At 40.9% G+C, this 15,003-nt stretch overlaps 1 protein-coding gene across 1 annotated transcript; it reads left to right on the top strand.

Annotated features, from left to right (window-relative positions):
* The first annotated feature begins 9,197 nt into the window (after positions 1–9,197).
* On the top strand, positions 9,198–12,836 carry dmbx2 (diencephalon/mesencephalon homeobox 2). The gene is made up of 4 exons (XM_066695192.1): positions 9,198–9,625; positions 10,811–11,002; positions 11,449–11,624; positions 11,968–12,836. Exons 2-4 carry the CDS (start codon positions 10,831–10,833, stop codon positions 12,409–12,411), a joined length of 792 nt encoding a protein of 263 aa, XP_066551289.1. The 5' UTR covers positions 9,198–9,625; positions 10,811–10,830; the 3' UTR covers positions 12,412–12,836.
* Positions 12,837–15,003: the final 2,167 nt, after the last annotated feature.

The following is a 15,003-nucleotide window of genomic DNA, read 5'->3' as shown; positions in this document are numbered from 1 at the left end:
ATGTGGGGAGGTGGGGGAGGGGGAGGTTCCATGTCAGGGGTTTAAGGGATCGAGCATGTGGTCTTTTATCAAAAATATATTTTATTATTACAAGACAAAAGTGTAAAGACTTCTTCATTACCAACTTCGATCAGCTCTGATCACCCTTGACTCCCGGAGGTCGCAGAGGGTCGTTCCGACACGAATGAGCGGAGAAAGGACTGGGACCCCATGCTGGGAGAGAACCACATTGTCTTCTGCCAGGATTTGTAGGTCAGAGTCAGTGTCCTGTTTTCATGCTGACTGATTTTGTATTTTTCTCTCTCTCTAGGTGGATCAGTAGTGCTCACTGTGGATTTTGGAATTTGTTCCATGTGTTATGCTGTAAGATATAAGTGAATTTCCATGGTAGAGTTTTTGTGGATTTGATTGATACTCCCAGAAATCATTTATTTGTGGACTCTATGTGCTCCCATGCAATATGTGCCATGTTTACATTGCTACAGAACGATCTGGACCCCAACAATCCTAAACTGCCAGGCTGGTTACTGTGTGTCTGTGAGGCTATCCACTTGAAATTAAGTTTTGAATGAATATAATCATGTCATAATGGTATCAGTTGAGTCTGCTGACCAAGTACCAAGTGCAACCCCCCCAACTACTCGGTTTGTGTCCCAATCTATCAGTGGGGTGATCAAGCTTGGCAATGTCAGCCAGGCCCCAGTCTTCCTCAATGTCTTATTTTATTGACTGCCCATCCAATTGACCCCAACACAATGCCCCTGGCCTGCCGTGTCAGAGGTGGCATGGGCAGAACACTGGTTATCTCATTATACAATCATTAACTCCCTGTCTGATGTGTTCAAAACTGTGGTGGAACTTTGTCTCCAATTAACCTTCCTTTTATCTGGTTAACTGTTCAGGACAATTGATCAGAGGCCTGTACTGACAGTGCAGCCGGACTGCCATAACTCACTGCTAGAAGGGTAAGAACAGTAATTTGCAGTGTTTAGGAAGTGGACCATGGTCAAGTGGGCACTTAATCATAGACATATTTACTTTTTAGTAAATATTTAAACGTGTTGTGGCACACTACAATAAGTAATGATAATATAGTCTAGTTACTTGCTGCGTGGTGGTAAAAGTGGGATTGTAGTAAAGTACAACTGTATACCTATATATCTATTCTCATAGTCTTCTAATGTTACTCCTGATAAGTTGTTTTTAAAGCATTAACTGCACGAATACAATGAGGAATGTAAATACAAGTAATCCAATTGGACTACTTAAAAATATAATTTTTCACAATTCCAACTCTTCCTCCTGTCAAACTTGATGTTAATGGGAATCATTCCCCTCACTTATTGTAACATACATTTTTTGCACTTTAGCTATGGATGCTTTTCATCCAATATTAACACTTAAGGTTAGAAAAAAGGTTCTTAAATTCGTTTTTCATGTTTGCAGATTTCCATTTTATTGTTTAAATCCCGTCTTTAGGTGCAGTAGGACCAAATAGTGAATGAGTCAGCTACCAAAACCTTAATTAGCCTTACTAAAACCTTTTTTTTAAGTTTAAAAAAAAAAAAAGGATTTTTTTTTTTTTTTTTTTTTTCCTTATTGTCAGTACAATCTTTGCCTCTCTGCTTTCACAGTGTGAGTGGAGGCTATCTGAGTACATTGTGTGTTTAAGTGTGTGTGTGGTGTGTGTCTCATCTGTGTCCCCCCTTTGGTTTTGGCCTGTCAGCTTCGGTCTGCTCAGGCCTGGCAGTCTGAATGCTCTCAGCATGATGCAGGGTCTCGGCTGTGGATGCTTAATGGGGCGCCTGGTACTGCTGACCTCCAGGACAATCTCTTAGACTCTGGGAGGTCAGAGGTGAGCCCATCTGATCGATTCCTCCCCAAATGAAGAAGTCTTTAGCTGCAGCTCGTGACACCCGCCCCCCTCCCCCCTCCCCCCTCCCCCCCCCCCCCCCCCCTTCTCTCGCCCCCCCACATACTGCTCCTGAAAGGGCAGCCAATTGTGTGTGCTATCGATCAGCCTCGCCGAAGAGGCCTCTTTTAAGCGGCTCTTTGGAGATAACTGACATCAACAAAGCTCCCTTCTTGGCAGGTGCATGTCAATACAAATTTCCACTATTGATAAGCAATTAGAAAAGGCCTACTCCTCACTTAAACATCTGTTATGGAGCGGATAAACAAATGGTTACTTTCAAAAGGCCCACACCCATCCTCTTTACACACACACACACTCATCTCCCACTCCCGTTTTTACTGAGCTGAAGAATAACCAAACAATAAAAAAGTTAAAAAAAATAAGCAATTTGAGAAAGTCTAGGGATGAAATAGGCTATTTATATATTACACACACAGTGTGTGTAAATATATAGTACTGTGCAAAAGTTTTAGGCAGGTGTGAAAAAATGCTGATGCCTCCCTGATGGTATTGCATGATGGATAAGTATCTGCCTGTACTTCTCAGCATTGAGGAGACCATTCATTCTGACCAAATCCCCAACTCCATTTGCAGTAATGCAGCCCCAAACTTGCAAGGAACCTCCACCATGCTTCACTGTTGCCTGCAAACACCACCATCATGTACTGCTCTCCAGCCCTTCGGCGAACAAACTGCCCCATTTCAAGTTTTGACTCATCAGTCCAGCGCACCTGCTGCCATTTTTCTGCACCCCAGTTCCTGTGTTTTCATGCATAGTTGAGTCGCTTGGCCTTGTTGCCACATCGGAGGTATGGCTTTTTGGCCGCAAGTCTTCCATGAAGGCCACTTCTGACCAGACTTCTCCGCACAGTACATGGGTGTACCAGGGTCCCACTGTTTTCTGCCAGTTCTGAGCTGATGGCACTGCTGGACATATTCCGATTGCGAATAGAAGTAAGCATGATGTGTCTTTCAGCTGCTGCAGTAAGTTTCCTTGGCCGACCACTGCGTCTACGATCCTCAACGTTGCCCGTTTCTTTGTGCTTCTTCAAAAGAGCTTGGACAGCACATCTGGAAACCCCTGTCTGCCTTGAAATGTCTGCCTGGGAGAGACCTTGCTGATGCAGTATAACTACCTTGTGTCTTGTTGCTGTGCTCAGTCTTGCCATGGTGTATGACTTTTGACCGTAAACTGTCTTCAGCAACCTCACCTTGTTAGCCGAGTTTGGTTTTCCTCACCCAGTTTTATTACTCCTACACAGCTGTTTCTGTTTCAATTAATGATTGTGTTTCAACCTACATATTGAATTGATGATCATTAGCACCTGTTTGGTATAATTGTTTAATCATATACCTGACTATATGCCTACAAAATCCCTGACTTTGTGCAAGTGTACCTAGAAGAATTGATGCTGTGAAGGATGGTCACACCAAATATGGATTTGATTTAGATTTTTCTTCTGTTCACTTACTTTGCATTTAGTTAATTGATAAATATAATCTATTAACATGTCTATTTTAAAATCATTCTTACTTTACAGCATTTTTTCACACCTGCCTAAAATGTTTGCACAGTACTGTGTTTATATATATATGTGTATATATATATATATATATATATATATATATATATATATTACAAGGTTAGAGAACAATACACATTATATTATGGAACTTACTGAAAGTAATCCTTAACAGTTTGACTCAGTTTAGCAATGTGTGGAAAAATAGGAATAATTTGTTTCTGAAAAAAGGTTTGGAAATTGAAGATTAATTGCAAATGGGTGTCTGTGAGCAAAATCGTTGTACAGTTATTTCTCCCAGAGTTACAAATGAGTGCTGTTGCTGCTGTATGTCACTGTGAGCTGTGTGTGATTTATTAATCACTTGTTTCAGCAGCAAATTGCAAGTCTAAAGCACATTTAACATAATGGCTTCAATTAGAGCCAAACACAATAGTCTACAGTTTACAGGCAGTTATATTCCAGGTAATGGAGACACATCCTGCAATCCAGGGGTGGCTTCTTTTAACAGATGTGTCTCTGGGAAATCCCATCGATTATTTCTGTTGTCTTTAGCTCCCCAATTTGGCATAGCTCTTTTGGCCTTGAGAGAGAGCCCGAGGCATTCGACTATATGTTATTTAACTAACAATGGCCCAAAATATAGATAAATAGTGAAACTGACTTTTCCTCCCTTGGGCTCAGACCAGCATTTATTTGCCTTTCCAGAAGGTTTAGCTAGCAAACCCATCAGCCCAATATCTTCACAACAGGGATTAGGACTGCTTACAGGAAACTGTAACAGCAAGGGCGGAGCTGTTTCTAGTGAGCTTCTGTACAACTGCAGATTTGAGAGTTAAGAATGTAGTGGGATCTAGCCCTGAAATCTGTCAGTAATTGCTCATAAAGAGAAAACTGTGTCTGGGTTGGTAAGGGTGGCTTCCTTGGCCTGCCACACCACAGTGCCCCCCGTGACTGTGTACTTGTTAATATGCAGTGTACAACTGAGAGTTGGGAGTCTTCTGTCCAGTATCTCTGCGGTTTATGCTGTAGGATTTGTGATGGTCTGACAGGGAATCATTTGCTTTGTAATTTTGCTTGTATACACATATGGAATTCTTGGAACAACAAGTAAACGATGAAAAGAAAACATAAATGGATCCAAACACAGACAAATGTGTGTGGGTGGGGATTTTAAAATAACAATGGGTCAAACACAGTGCAAGAAAAACAGCTCAGTGCTGGGCTATAGAAGCTGTAGGATGCATCCCAAGAGAAGGAAATCAACCACTAAGAAGAGGAAAGAGAAGATGGGATGATCAGATCAGAAGCTTTGATAGAATAACACCTAGAAAGTGGATCAAAACATCTCCAAGCTATACAATTTAATTAATCCTGGCAAATTGCAAAGATTTGTCTGCTCTGTCTCGTGAGAGAGAATTTTGCTAACAGGGGGATCTGCAAACACTTCTATCTCTGTCTTCCCACTGCCTAATGAAGACCCTTTCCCCATGGGCTCCTGTTACTTTCTATTTGTCACCCCCACCCACCCCATCCCTCTCTCAATGAAAAGGAGGCCAATACAACAACACAAAAAACAAACAAAATAAAGTAAAGAAAGCTGGTGTGGGGTTTGGTGCTGAAACGTAAGATGGCCTATCACAGTGGGAAGTAGCAGCTAAGACATCTCTCATTTAGAGCAAAAGCAAAGCAGTTCTGAATAAGGGAGGGGGGTTCAGAGGGGGTTGGGCTCACGCACAACCACTGCCTTTGTTTTGCCTTAATCCCCCTGGCCAACACAGCTTTAGCCAAGTCTCAGGATGAAAGTGCGATGAAATGACTACTTTTTTACCAGTAAATCTCTTCTAATCTAGCTAGGTGGGGAGACAAAGGCCTCTCCACACTAATCCCACTGCTTTTAATGGGCTCAGGGCCTGCGCAAAGGGCCTCATCTAAATGACTTATTTTTGTTGGACACTAATGTAGTTTGACAGCCAAACAAGAAAAAGAAGAAGAAGATAGAAAAAAAGAGGCAAAGAGAAATAATAATAATAACAAAACAACTTTATAATTACCAACTACTAAATACTATAATATACAGCTCTGAAAAAAATTAAGAGACCACTGCAATTTTTTCTCAGATCAGCATCTCTACATGTATGGCAGCCATTCCATTCCATTCATATTTTTATTTGGAATTTGGGAGAAATGTTGTGAGTAGTTTATAGAATAAAACAAAATGTTCATTTTACCCAAACACATACCTATAAATAGTGAAACCAGAGAAACTGATAATTTTGCAGTGGCCTCTTAATCTTTTCCAGAGCTGTATGCTCATGGATTTATAAACCTGTACCAAATCAAAACTTTTACCTGCCCACGAATAGCACATTACAAGCCTGATAGTAGTTTAAGTTATTGTCAGAATTATACAATAGGTTTGTCTTTGTTTTGACTAGGTCATAGATACATTCATATAAACAAGTATACATGCAACATGCATGCATACACAACATATGTCACCTACAGAAAAAGCAGGCTCTTTGAAGTCGCTTCACGAGATTTGTTTTTAAATTCTGCCAAGGTTCTTCACAAAAACGTTTACAGGGTCTGCTCTTCTCTATAATGGAGGCCCCAGTGTGTTTAACAGATGTGCTAGCATCTCTGCAGCCTGCACATCCACTGAGGTCACCTGTTATCTCTTTATCCCAAAAGTGAAATACAATTAAAGGAAAAGCAGAAGCTGCATTTGGTTTCATTGCACAGAGGTTATGGAATTCTTGTGGTTTATCTCTCTAGTTGTTTAATGTGAGGATGGTTTCATATATGTTTGTTTTGAACTAAACTTGTTATATTTTAATGGATTACTATAAGCTCTTCATTTGTATTTTATATGCATTTTTTATTTAAAAAAAAAGTGAATTCTGTGTTAAAGTGCTTTGTGTTACATGGCTGGCTCAAGCTTCTTCACAGCTCTTGTTGGCCTACAACCTGTGTAGTAGAGTAAGAAGATATGATTAACTGACAGTTTTAGGAGTCAGGTGTGCTTTTGGATGCATGTTAATTGCCTTTGGTTAATGCCTTTATAACCCTTATTCATTGTCTCCCAATAAAATATAGAACTTTTCACATTAGAGTTAAAGTTAAGGGAGAGAGAAATAAGAGAGAAAAGCAGGTAATCATCCCTTTGTAGTATTGGGCCAGTGGGGGAACGGTCCTTGTGTTCCTCTTTTTTGTTGTTGATGTTGAACCCCCATTAGCCCAACATGGCTTCAGTAGCAGGGGATCTACAATGTAAATAGAGGGTTCTGTTGGTGCTGCTCTAACCTCATGTTCCCATGTGCCCCAATCCAAACTGGCATCCAGGGTATCTGCCCTTAAGTGTCACTTAGCAACCACTGAAGGTGCTCAAACCCGGTAGGCCTCTCAGCCGAGTGAAAGAGGAAATGGTCTGTTTTAAAACGGCACATTTCAAGTAACTACAGAATTGTTTAAATTGTTACACTGAAGGGTATGTATTCCATATTTATTTATGGGCTCCATTATGGACAAGCCTATGTCAAAACTGCAGCTCAGCAGGATTATGCTAGGGACACAAAGTGTATTTATTTTGAATATCAAGAAAATCTACTTTTGTCCTGTATATAAGGATAGTCAATTCAATGAGAGCCATGTAAAGGTCAAAACCACAATGGGCCCCCAGCAGTTTAATGCACACAGTCACCGGGTTCACACGTACCCATATAAGACTCATTTCAGTGGGTTTCAACACCATGGATTGTTTTTCTCTTGTTCGCACACCTCTGGTGGAATCTTTGAAACATTTGAGCAGTGCCAGGGGAGAAACTGAGGGATCTGAACCTCTCTGGAAAAGAGGAGACTATGTGGGGACTTGATTCAAGTCTTCAAAATCATGAAAGGCATTGACCACATCAAACCAGAGGAGCTTTTCCAGATCAGCAGGGACACATGGACCTGTGGGACACAAATGGAAATTGGGCTTCAAGGCATTAAAGACAGAAAACAGGAGACACTTCTTCACACAGAGAGGCGTCACAATCTGGAACAAACTCCCCAGCAATGTGGTTGAAGCTGAAAATTTGGGAACATTTAAAAATAGACTGGATAGCATCCTTGGATATTAATGGACACCAAACGAGCACAATGGATCAAATGGCCTCCTCTCATTTGTAAACTTTCTTATGTTCTTCTAATGTTCTTATTATTTTTAAGACCACCAGAGGCCAAAAAACATGATTCTCTGCAGTAATGTGTATGTGCGGGTTCTGTGGTATGGGAAGCAGGGGCAGATGTCATTTTATTTGAATGGTGGTGGTAGACTCCCTTCCCTCCCTCCTCCTTCTCCTCCTCCTCCTCCTCCTCTTCCCCAGGCCTTGGCTTGTGTGCTGGGTGCCTCCAGTGCTCACAGAAACACCCTGGGACTCCTAGTGACAGCTAATGCTCGTGGGAAACTTAATCTTCTACTGCCAGCTTTTCTAAGCACAGATCTGGCAGATCTCAAATTTACATCACTAAACCCTTAAGCCAAAAGCTATACAGGTTTATCAAGGAAGGATCTAATATTTGACTGGATCTTCTATGCATTGGCTCAGTGCCAAGAGCTCTGATCCAAATAACGTGGCCACCGTTAGACCAGTGTTGGAGGAGAGTGGAACTGGCCTGCTGTTGGTAACAGGTAGCTCTTCAGTTTGTGTGGATTCCTCTCTACTAGCCAAAATCTGTGTCAGTTTGTTTGACATCCTTTTTCTGGGCAAGGGGGGAGGAACTGGCTATATTGGAATGCATACAGTGTAATATTATAAAGGTACACATCAAATTAGATTAGGGTGTTTATTATTTTGTTGCTCCAATGAACCTCTGTGAGTCAAACAACTGTGACTTATCTCGTGATCCTCTAATACTTGACAGCAGGAAAGGGGAATGAGATGTGCCGATTGGCACAGAGAAGTCAGGTGGAGGCCATTTTTACTGAGCCATTTAACATATGTCCATATTATTATTATTATTTTGTCATTTAGCTGACGCTCTTAGCCAGGGCGACTGTATGTGTTTATTCTAAAGGAGACCACACACGACTTCACACTCATAATAGCTTTATTGATAAATAGCCATATTGAGAACAGTACGTTTTTGCATAATAAAACAAGATTGACTAATCTTAAATGCAAGGCCTCTAGTCAGTTCTTCCTTTTTAAAACAGGATTTACATCTACCTTTCACGTTTTTGTAGGTCTGTACAATAATCTTCTGTGGCATTTATGATCTTACAAACCAGAACAAAGGCTAAAATACAAAGTAGTATCTACGGATTTGTGGTATGAGACACAAGTGTGCAACACTAACACACCTTAACACACTTATACTGAAAGGAGGTATGAAAACTGCAGTTGCATTTAATCTAGAATGGATTGTTATTTGTGTTCTTCTATAATAATAATAATAATAATAATAATAATAATAATAATATTGACAATCTGTTAATTGATTGATTCACGCATGAATACGAATTTCTACTTTGGTACGTAACATTGCAAAACAGAAGAGTTCAGCTGCCATTGACTGGTTGACTGGCTCAGTGTCGTTGGCACGGCTTGGGTCTGGGAAGCAGGGCTGAATAGGAGGTGTTTGGTTAGTATCTTGCGTCTGACAGTTTATGGGCAAAATACGGGCCCTTTTAGCAAAACAAACCGCAAGCTCCCAGTGCAAAAGAGAAGAGGGCTGGGGAGGGAGGGGGTAGGCGGTGGGGGCTGTTGAACGAGGAACAAGCAAGTCTGTTATTCTAATCTTCAGGGGCCGGGAGATTAGCCGGACCACATTGTTTTAATTGTTTTAACGCGGAATGAAATGGCTCCCTCATTGAGAGGGGAATCCCTGGCGCAAATCTCTCAAGTTCAATAGTTTCAAAAATTTGAGCCCCCCCCCGCTCCCTTATCCTTCCTAATCCAGGCTAATACCTTTCTTTCTATTGGCTAATGGCCGGGGGAAGCTGGAGTTAATGCTTCTTAAATAGCCGAGGGTGAGAATGGGCGAGAGAGAGCTTTAATCCCAGACTGACTAGCAGAGAGGGAAGGGGGTGCTGGAGGAGGCCTGATTTCAAGGACTAACTTGAACAATATAGGAAGCTCTTTCAAACCGCGCATGCTTTATCTGGGAAGTCTGCTCTAGACCCGCAAGTGTCACAAAAAAAGTAAGATTGTTTATTCTTGTTGTTAATAATAATAATAATAATAATAATAATAATAATAATAATAATAATAATAATGTTGTATGCATTTCTGTACATAGCATTCCTATTAAAACAGTTGTAAGATAACGAAATAGATTTTAAATGTTAAGGAACTTTTTATTATTATTATTATTATCATTATTATTATTATTATTATTATTATTATTATTATTATTATTATTATTAGCGGTTTTTCTGTTGCATTTCAATAACTGCTTTGAAATTCATTCGTTCTTATATGATACCTTTATTTCTCAGCCTACTTTTAAAAAGTCATTATTTCCTTTTTTGGCAAATCTGTTTAGGTGTTGTAATGTAAACGAGTCATTAATCATTTGTTACATTGGAACAGGTAAATAAAGATCTATAATATCTTGTTAAATGTTGGGGTCGATTTACTTGGAACAAAGATAAGGTTGAGTAGCGGATATAATTAACCCAACAATAGGCTATGACCTGTGGTTGTTTAATGCAATTCAAGCTGCAGTGAGACGTCATTAAACGTCTCCTAAATAACGGCATCATGTTTGTTGAAACTGATTTAGAAGAAAAGTGCATGAATCCGGGGGTATGAAATGCCAACCTGCATTGAACTTACTAGCGCATCACTATTGCGCCATCGTTTGCGCAGTTTAGACAGGATGTTGTTAAATGCTGTTTAAAATGAGTATAAATCAGATAAAACTACACTGAGATATGATTTACTTTCTGAACTGATTCACTTCCATCGCAATGCATCAGTACGCAATGGAAAAGGAGCCTCAATAAAGCATTTAAATTTGTTATTCAACTCGACAATACTGTTACTAAGCTATATTTATGTGAACTATTTGTTTTCCCCTTTGGTCTGTTTGGTTATTACAGTGATTTGTTTGTTTAGTGCATAGTGTTTAAACCTGATATGGCTGGAAAGTATCCCATCAGCTGTAGGGGGAGAGAAAGTTTTGATTTGACTAATAAATTATCGTATTTAACTTACGTATACAGGTATACAATTCATCATCCATATTTAAATATATTGTAAATGATCAATTCCGAACGCAGTCCACTTAGTAAATGCAAGTTAAATTGCTTTTATTGAAAATGACTAGTTTAGAAAATTCAGTTTGTGGATGCACTCACTGCTTGTTTTTTTGTTTGTTTTAGCAGTTTGCTGTGGCCCGGTCATGAATTCCCTTTATTACTGTGGCGGCAGCGGCGGATACCCGCTACACAACATTAACTCGATGGCTGTGATTTACGATCTTCACCAGCAGGTGGCGGAACAGTATCCGATTAGCCCGACCAGCGGCCCGCCCTCCACTCTTCATGCATTCTCCGTGGCTGAGAGACTAGCAGGTAAACTTGAAATAACTAAACTATACACACTTTTGGAAATGTTAAACCGTGAACCACAATCGGTGTTGTATAGATTATTGTAGTGGTAATTAAGGGTTGAAAGTACAAGGCGTGTCTATAACATGCTGCAGCTAATTAGTTAATTGAAAGATCCTCTCCTACACAATGAAGAGTAATCTAGTTAAATATTATCTTCTTAAAAAAAAAAGAAGTGAATAAGCTTATGGTGTTGGGTGCCGGTTGTAAAATAATGTACCTTAATTACTTCCCATTTAGTGTGTTTTCTGGGGGAAGGTTTGATCCGAAGTAGTTACAACAGTGATACGTGCAGAAATGGCAACAGGCGAGTGTGCGATAAGCAAACGTGGATAGGGGATAAGGGGATAGGGATAATAAAATAAGTGATGGTGACACAGATTGTCCACCGCCCCCCTCCCCCCCAACAGAGCTTATTCTGGAGGCACGCTACGGTAACCAGCAGAAGCAGCGCAGGAGCCGCACGGCCTTCACAGTGCCGCAGCTCCAGGCCCTGGAGAAGGCCTTCCAGCAGACGCACTACCCCGACGTGGGCATGAGGGAGAGGCTGGCCGTCTGCATCAACCTCCCTGAGGCCCGCATACAGGTGAGCTGGGCCGGCGTCGCTCAAGCTGGGACGGATTCAAGGCCTTTTCTAAGTAGCCAAGCCTGATCGGTCCTTGGGCTTGGACCGAAACCCTCTGATCTGTGGATATGAAGAAACCCCTCCTCTGAAAATCTGTGCAGACAAAAAGTATACCTCCGTATTTGGGAACACTTGATTTCTGCTGCTTGTTATAATCGAGAGGCTAACGAACAGGTGTGAATGTGTGTACTGGTAATTGCACCCTCTGAAATCACACAGGGATCCGCTTATTAAAAGGATGTTTGTGATACCAGTGAAAATTTCCCTGTGCCACCTAGTCCTAGTGTCTTGTTTTGTATTCCAGGTCTGGTTCAAGAACAGGCGAGCCAAGTTTCGCAAGGGCCAGCGGTCTGCCCCGCTCAGGGAGCAAGAGGATGAGGAGGCGGAGAGGAGGCCGGCAGGGGAAGGGAACGCCGGGACCAATGTGACAGACTCCAAAATCTCTAAGGGGGTTGCTTCCTCCAGGAGCCTCTGTGGGAGTAGTCAGCTTTCCAGGCACAGGGAGCCAGGGCCCCAGCTACACATGGGCATGCACAGTTCTCCCACCTCCCGCTTTCTGGGGGGGGGCGTGGCCAGCGATCACATGAGTCTCCTCTCGACAGGTCTACATTTGAGCCCTGCTTTTTGGCCGGCCTTTCAGCAGCCCTGCACAATTCCCGGCATCCACTCACAAGGGAAAACCCACAGCCTGAGCCTAGAGACACACTTCGACCTCAAGGTGTGCCATAGCAACGGTGCCAAGCTGTAGCCCTCCTGGGTAATCTGAGACTTCCTCATCAGACTGTAAATAATTGAGCAGCTGTGTACAGGCAGCCCCATGGGATCCAAGTGGCTGTGAAATGACAACAGCCTTATACAGAACACTGATTCCTCCTCCAGGTGCAGGGCCTCATGAACAGGCTATCAAAACGTCTCACATTGATATTTCTGGGAAGGTGCTGGACAAAGCTGAGCGAGCTCTTCGGTTACAGAGCAGCTGCCTTGAGATGTATTGATCACCATGTGTAGAAGATTACAGGAGGAGCCATTTCATCCAATGGAAGTTGAGGGAACTCAAGTGTATGTATATGTGAATGTGTGTGTGTATGGGAGTGTGTGAATGTGAGTGTGTGTAATTTGCACTGTTGGTTCTTGGCACTTTTGTTTTTCTAATAAATACATGTAGAATATTGATTTGTGTTTCTCATTTTATAAAGCCAGTTTGGGATTTGCTAGTTGTACCTTTATCTACAGCAGCTCACAGAGAATCTGCACTGAAACGAATGAAAGCTTCACAGAACCCCTGATTACTCTGTGTCTGTTGCTCAGCAAGCTTGGGGTGATTTTGCACAATAACTGGGGGCTCCCCGCCTATTCAGGTGGCCCAGGCCAAGATTACACCATCCAGGCATTAAAATACTTTCTGAAGTTTTTTCCACTTTTTGTCCAAAAATAAGGCTTTTGATAAAATATTAGCTGGAATTAAGCATTGGATCCATTTCTGGGTTGATTATTTTAAGGCCTTTAGAGAAACTGTACCAGTGAAACTTAAGAGAAATCCATGATTATTCTCAAATGACTTAAAAAGGAATCCTAGTTCCATCCTTGAAATTTCTGTGCAGTAACATGAGCAAATTCTGTCAATATGAATCCATTTGGCTCTCTAGAACTTGTGTGTCGTCCTGAACACAAGGGAGTCAATTGTGTAAATAAAAGCAGCTGTTCACTTTAAAAGGGCAGCCATTTCCCCAATCGGCAGCATTCTGACTGCATCATCCCAGTGATAAGATAATTGATTGAGACCATTTAAGTAACAAATGCACCCACTATTAATCTATTACATTTAAAAACCTACTGCACTAACGGTACAGAGCTGTTCAGGTTAACTTTGTTTTCCAGTGTAGCAAAGTTGACATCAAACTATAGATACATGATCTATATATTTTTAAAATATTATACCTAACGTAAATTCTTATCATGCTTAGACCAGATAGATTGAAGTATATATTTTTTCTTCATGGTAATGGTCTTGATGATTTTTTTAATCTTTGACTGTTAATGTCCTTCTCAATTTAACAGTGTTTGATGTTTCCTGGGAGGTAAATTAGTTAAAAGTTGCAGCAACCAGTGTCTTCTCACTCAATACAATGCCATTCCTGTAGATCAGTGGTTCTCAATCCTGTCCTGAAGTACCACCTACCCTGCTGTTTTTTGTTCCAACCTAGCTCTCAATTATTTAATTGAACCCTTAATTGAACTAATCATTTCCTAAATCAGAGCCTTTTAATTATTTTTAACAGTAGGGGTTTTAAGTTAAGTATAACATTGTGTAAGGAAATCATCTTATTAAGGAACCAACTTTTTATCACTTACACAATTTAAAGTCAAATGTAAACAAATTACTTCAATTTAAGGGTCAATTAAGTAATTTGAGTTAGCAGCCTATATATAATTTCCCTCATTTCTTTAAGTACTGTAGGAAATATAGCATCTGGCCCAGGTGATTTGTTTGATTTTATCAATCCACTCTTGCTTTAATTGCACTGGCTTTTTCATTCTTAGGGATTAAAATAATCCCAATCTTTTTATATTTGTTCTCCTCTCAGCCTAAGGAGAGTGAGTAATGTGGAAGAATGAGAAACTAAGGAACCAAATGCTAACTCCTAAACACACCCACACATACACACAGATACATACCTCTGTGTGTGTGTATATGTACTCTCAAAGAGACAGTTAAATAGATAGCAGAGTGTCAAAGAGCACCTATTATTGTGGGATCATATATTGCACTGATAAACTACCAGTGGGATTCAAATATGAAGGCGCCCTTTGCCTGATAGGCAGTGACTGATTTCACAAATTCATGGATGGAATTATGGAGTCCTGGATATCCCATGTGTGTTGAGTAAGTTTGTGTCTAGTACCTGGCCAAGCCAAATGTCACGCTAAGTTGGTTTGAGGGGCACTGTCACCTCCCTAAACACTGGTTTTGTTGCTTCAGACAGCCCTCCTGAAGAGTCTTGAGGTGTTCAGACAAAAAGTTAACACTCTTCCACAACCAGAGAGTCTCCAGTGGCCCAGCTTCATGCCAGCCAGACAGCGTTATCTAGTCAACAGCCTCTGGTATCTGAGACCTTTAAACCTAGCCTCATCAGAAAACCTTGGAAATAAATAAGGCAGGATGACCAGGAGACTTCTGTGCTGACTGACTAAACTTGAACCTGTATAGGAGGACTGTGAATGAGCTGAAAACACAGTATGAAAAAGTTATATGTTCATTACTTAAAGGAAAGATAACTTTCTTTAAAATGTAACACATACATTATAATGAATAACATTTATGATGACATGACCCCACAAC

Source organism: Amia ocellicauda, chromosome 22 (assembly GCF_036373705.1).
Source record: "Amia ocellicauda isolate fAmiCal2 chromosome 22, fAmiCal2.hap1, whole genome shotgun sequence".
NCBI classification, from domain to species: Eukaryota; Metazoa; Chordata; class Actinopteri; order Amiiformes; family Amiidae; genus Amia; species Amia ocellicauda.
Note: the sequence above shows the minus strand (reverse complement) of the source record. Positions and strands in the feature narration are given on the sequence as shown.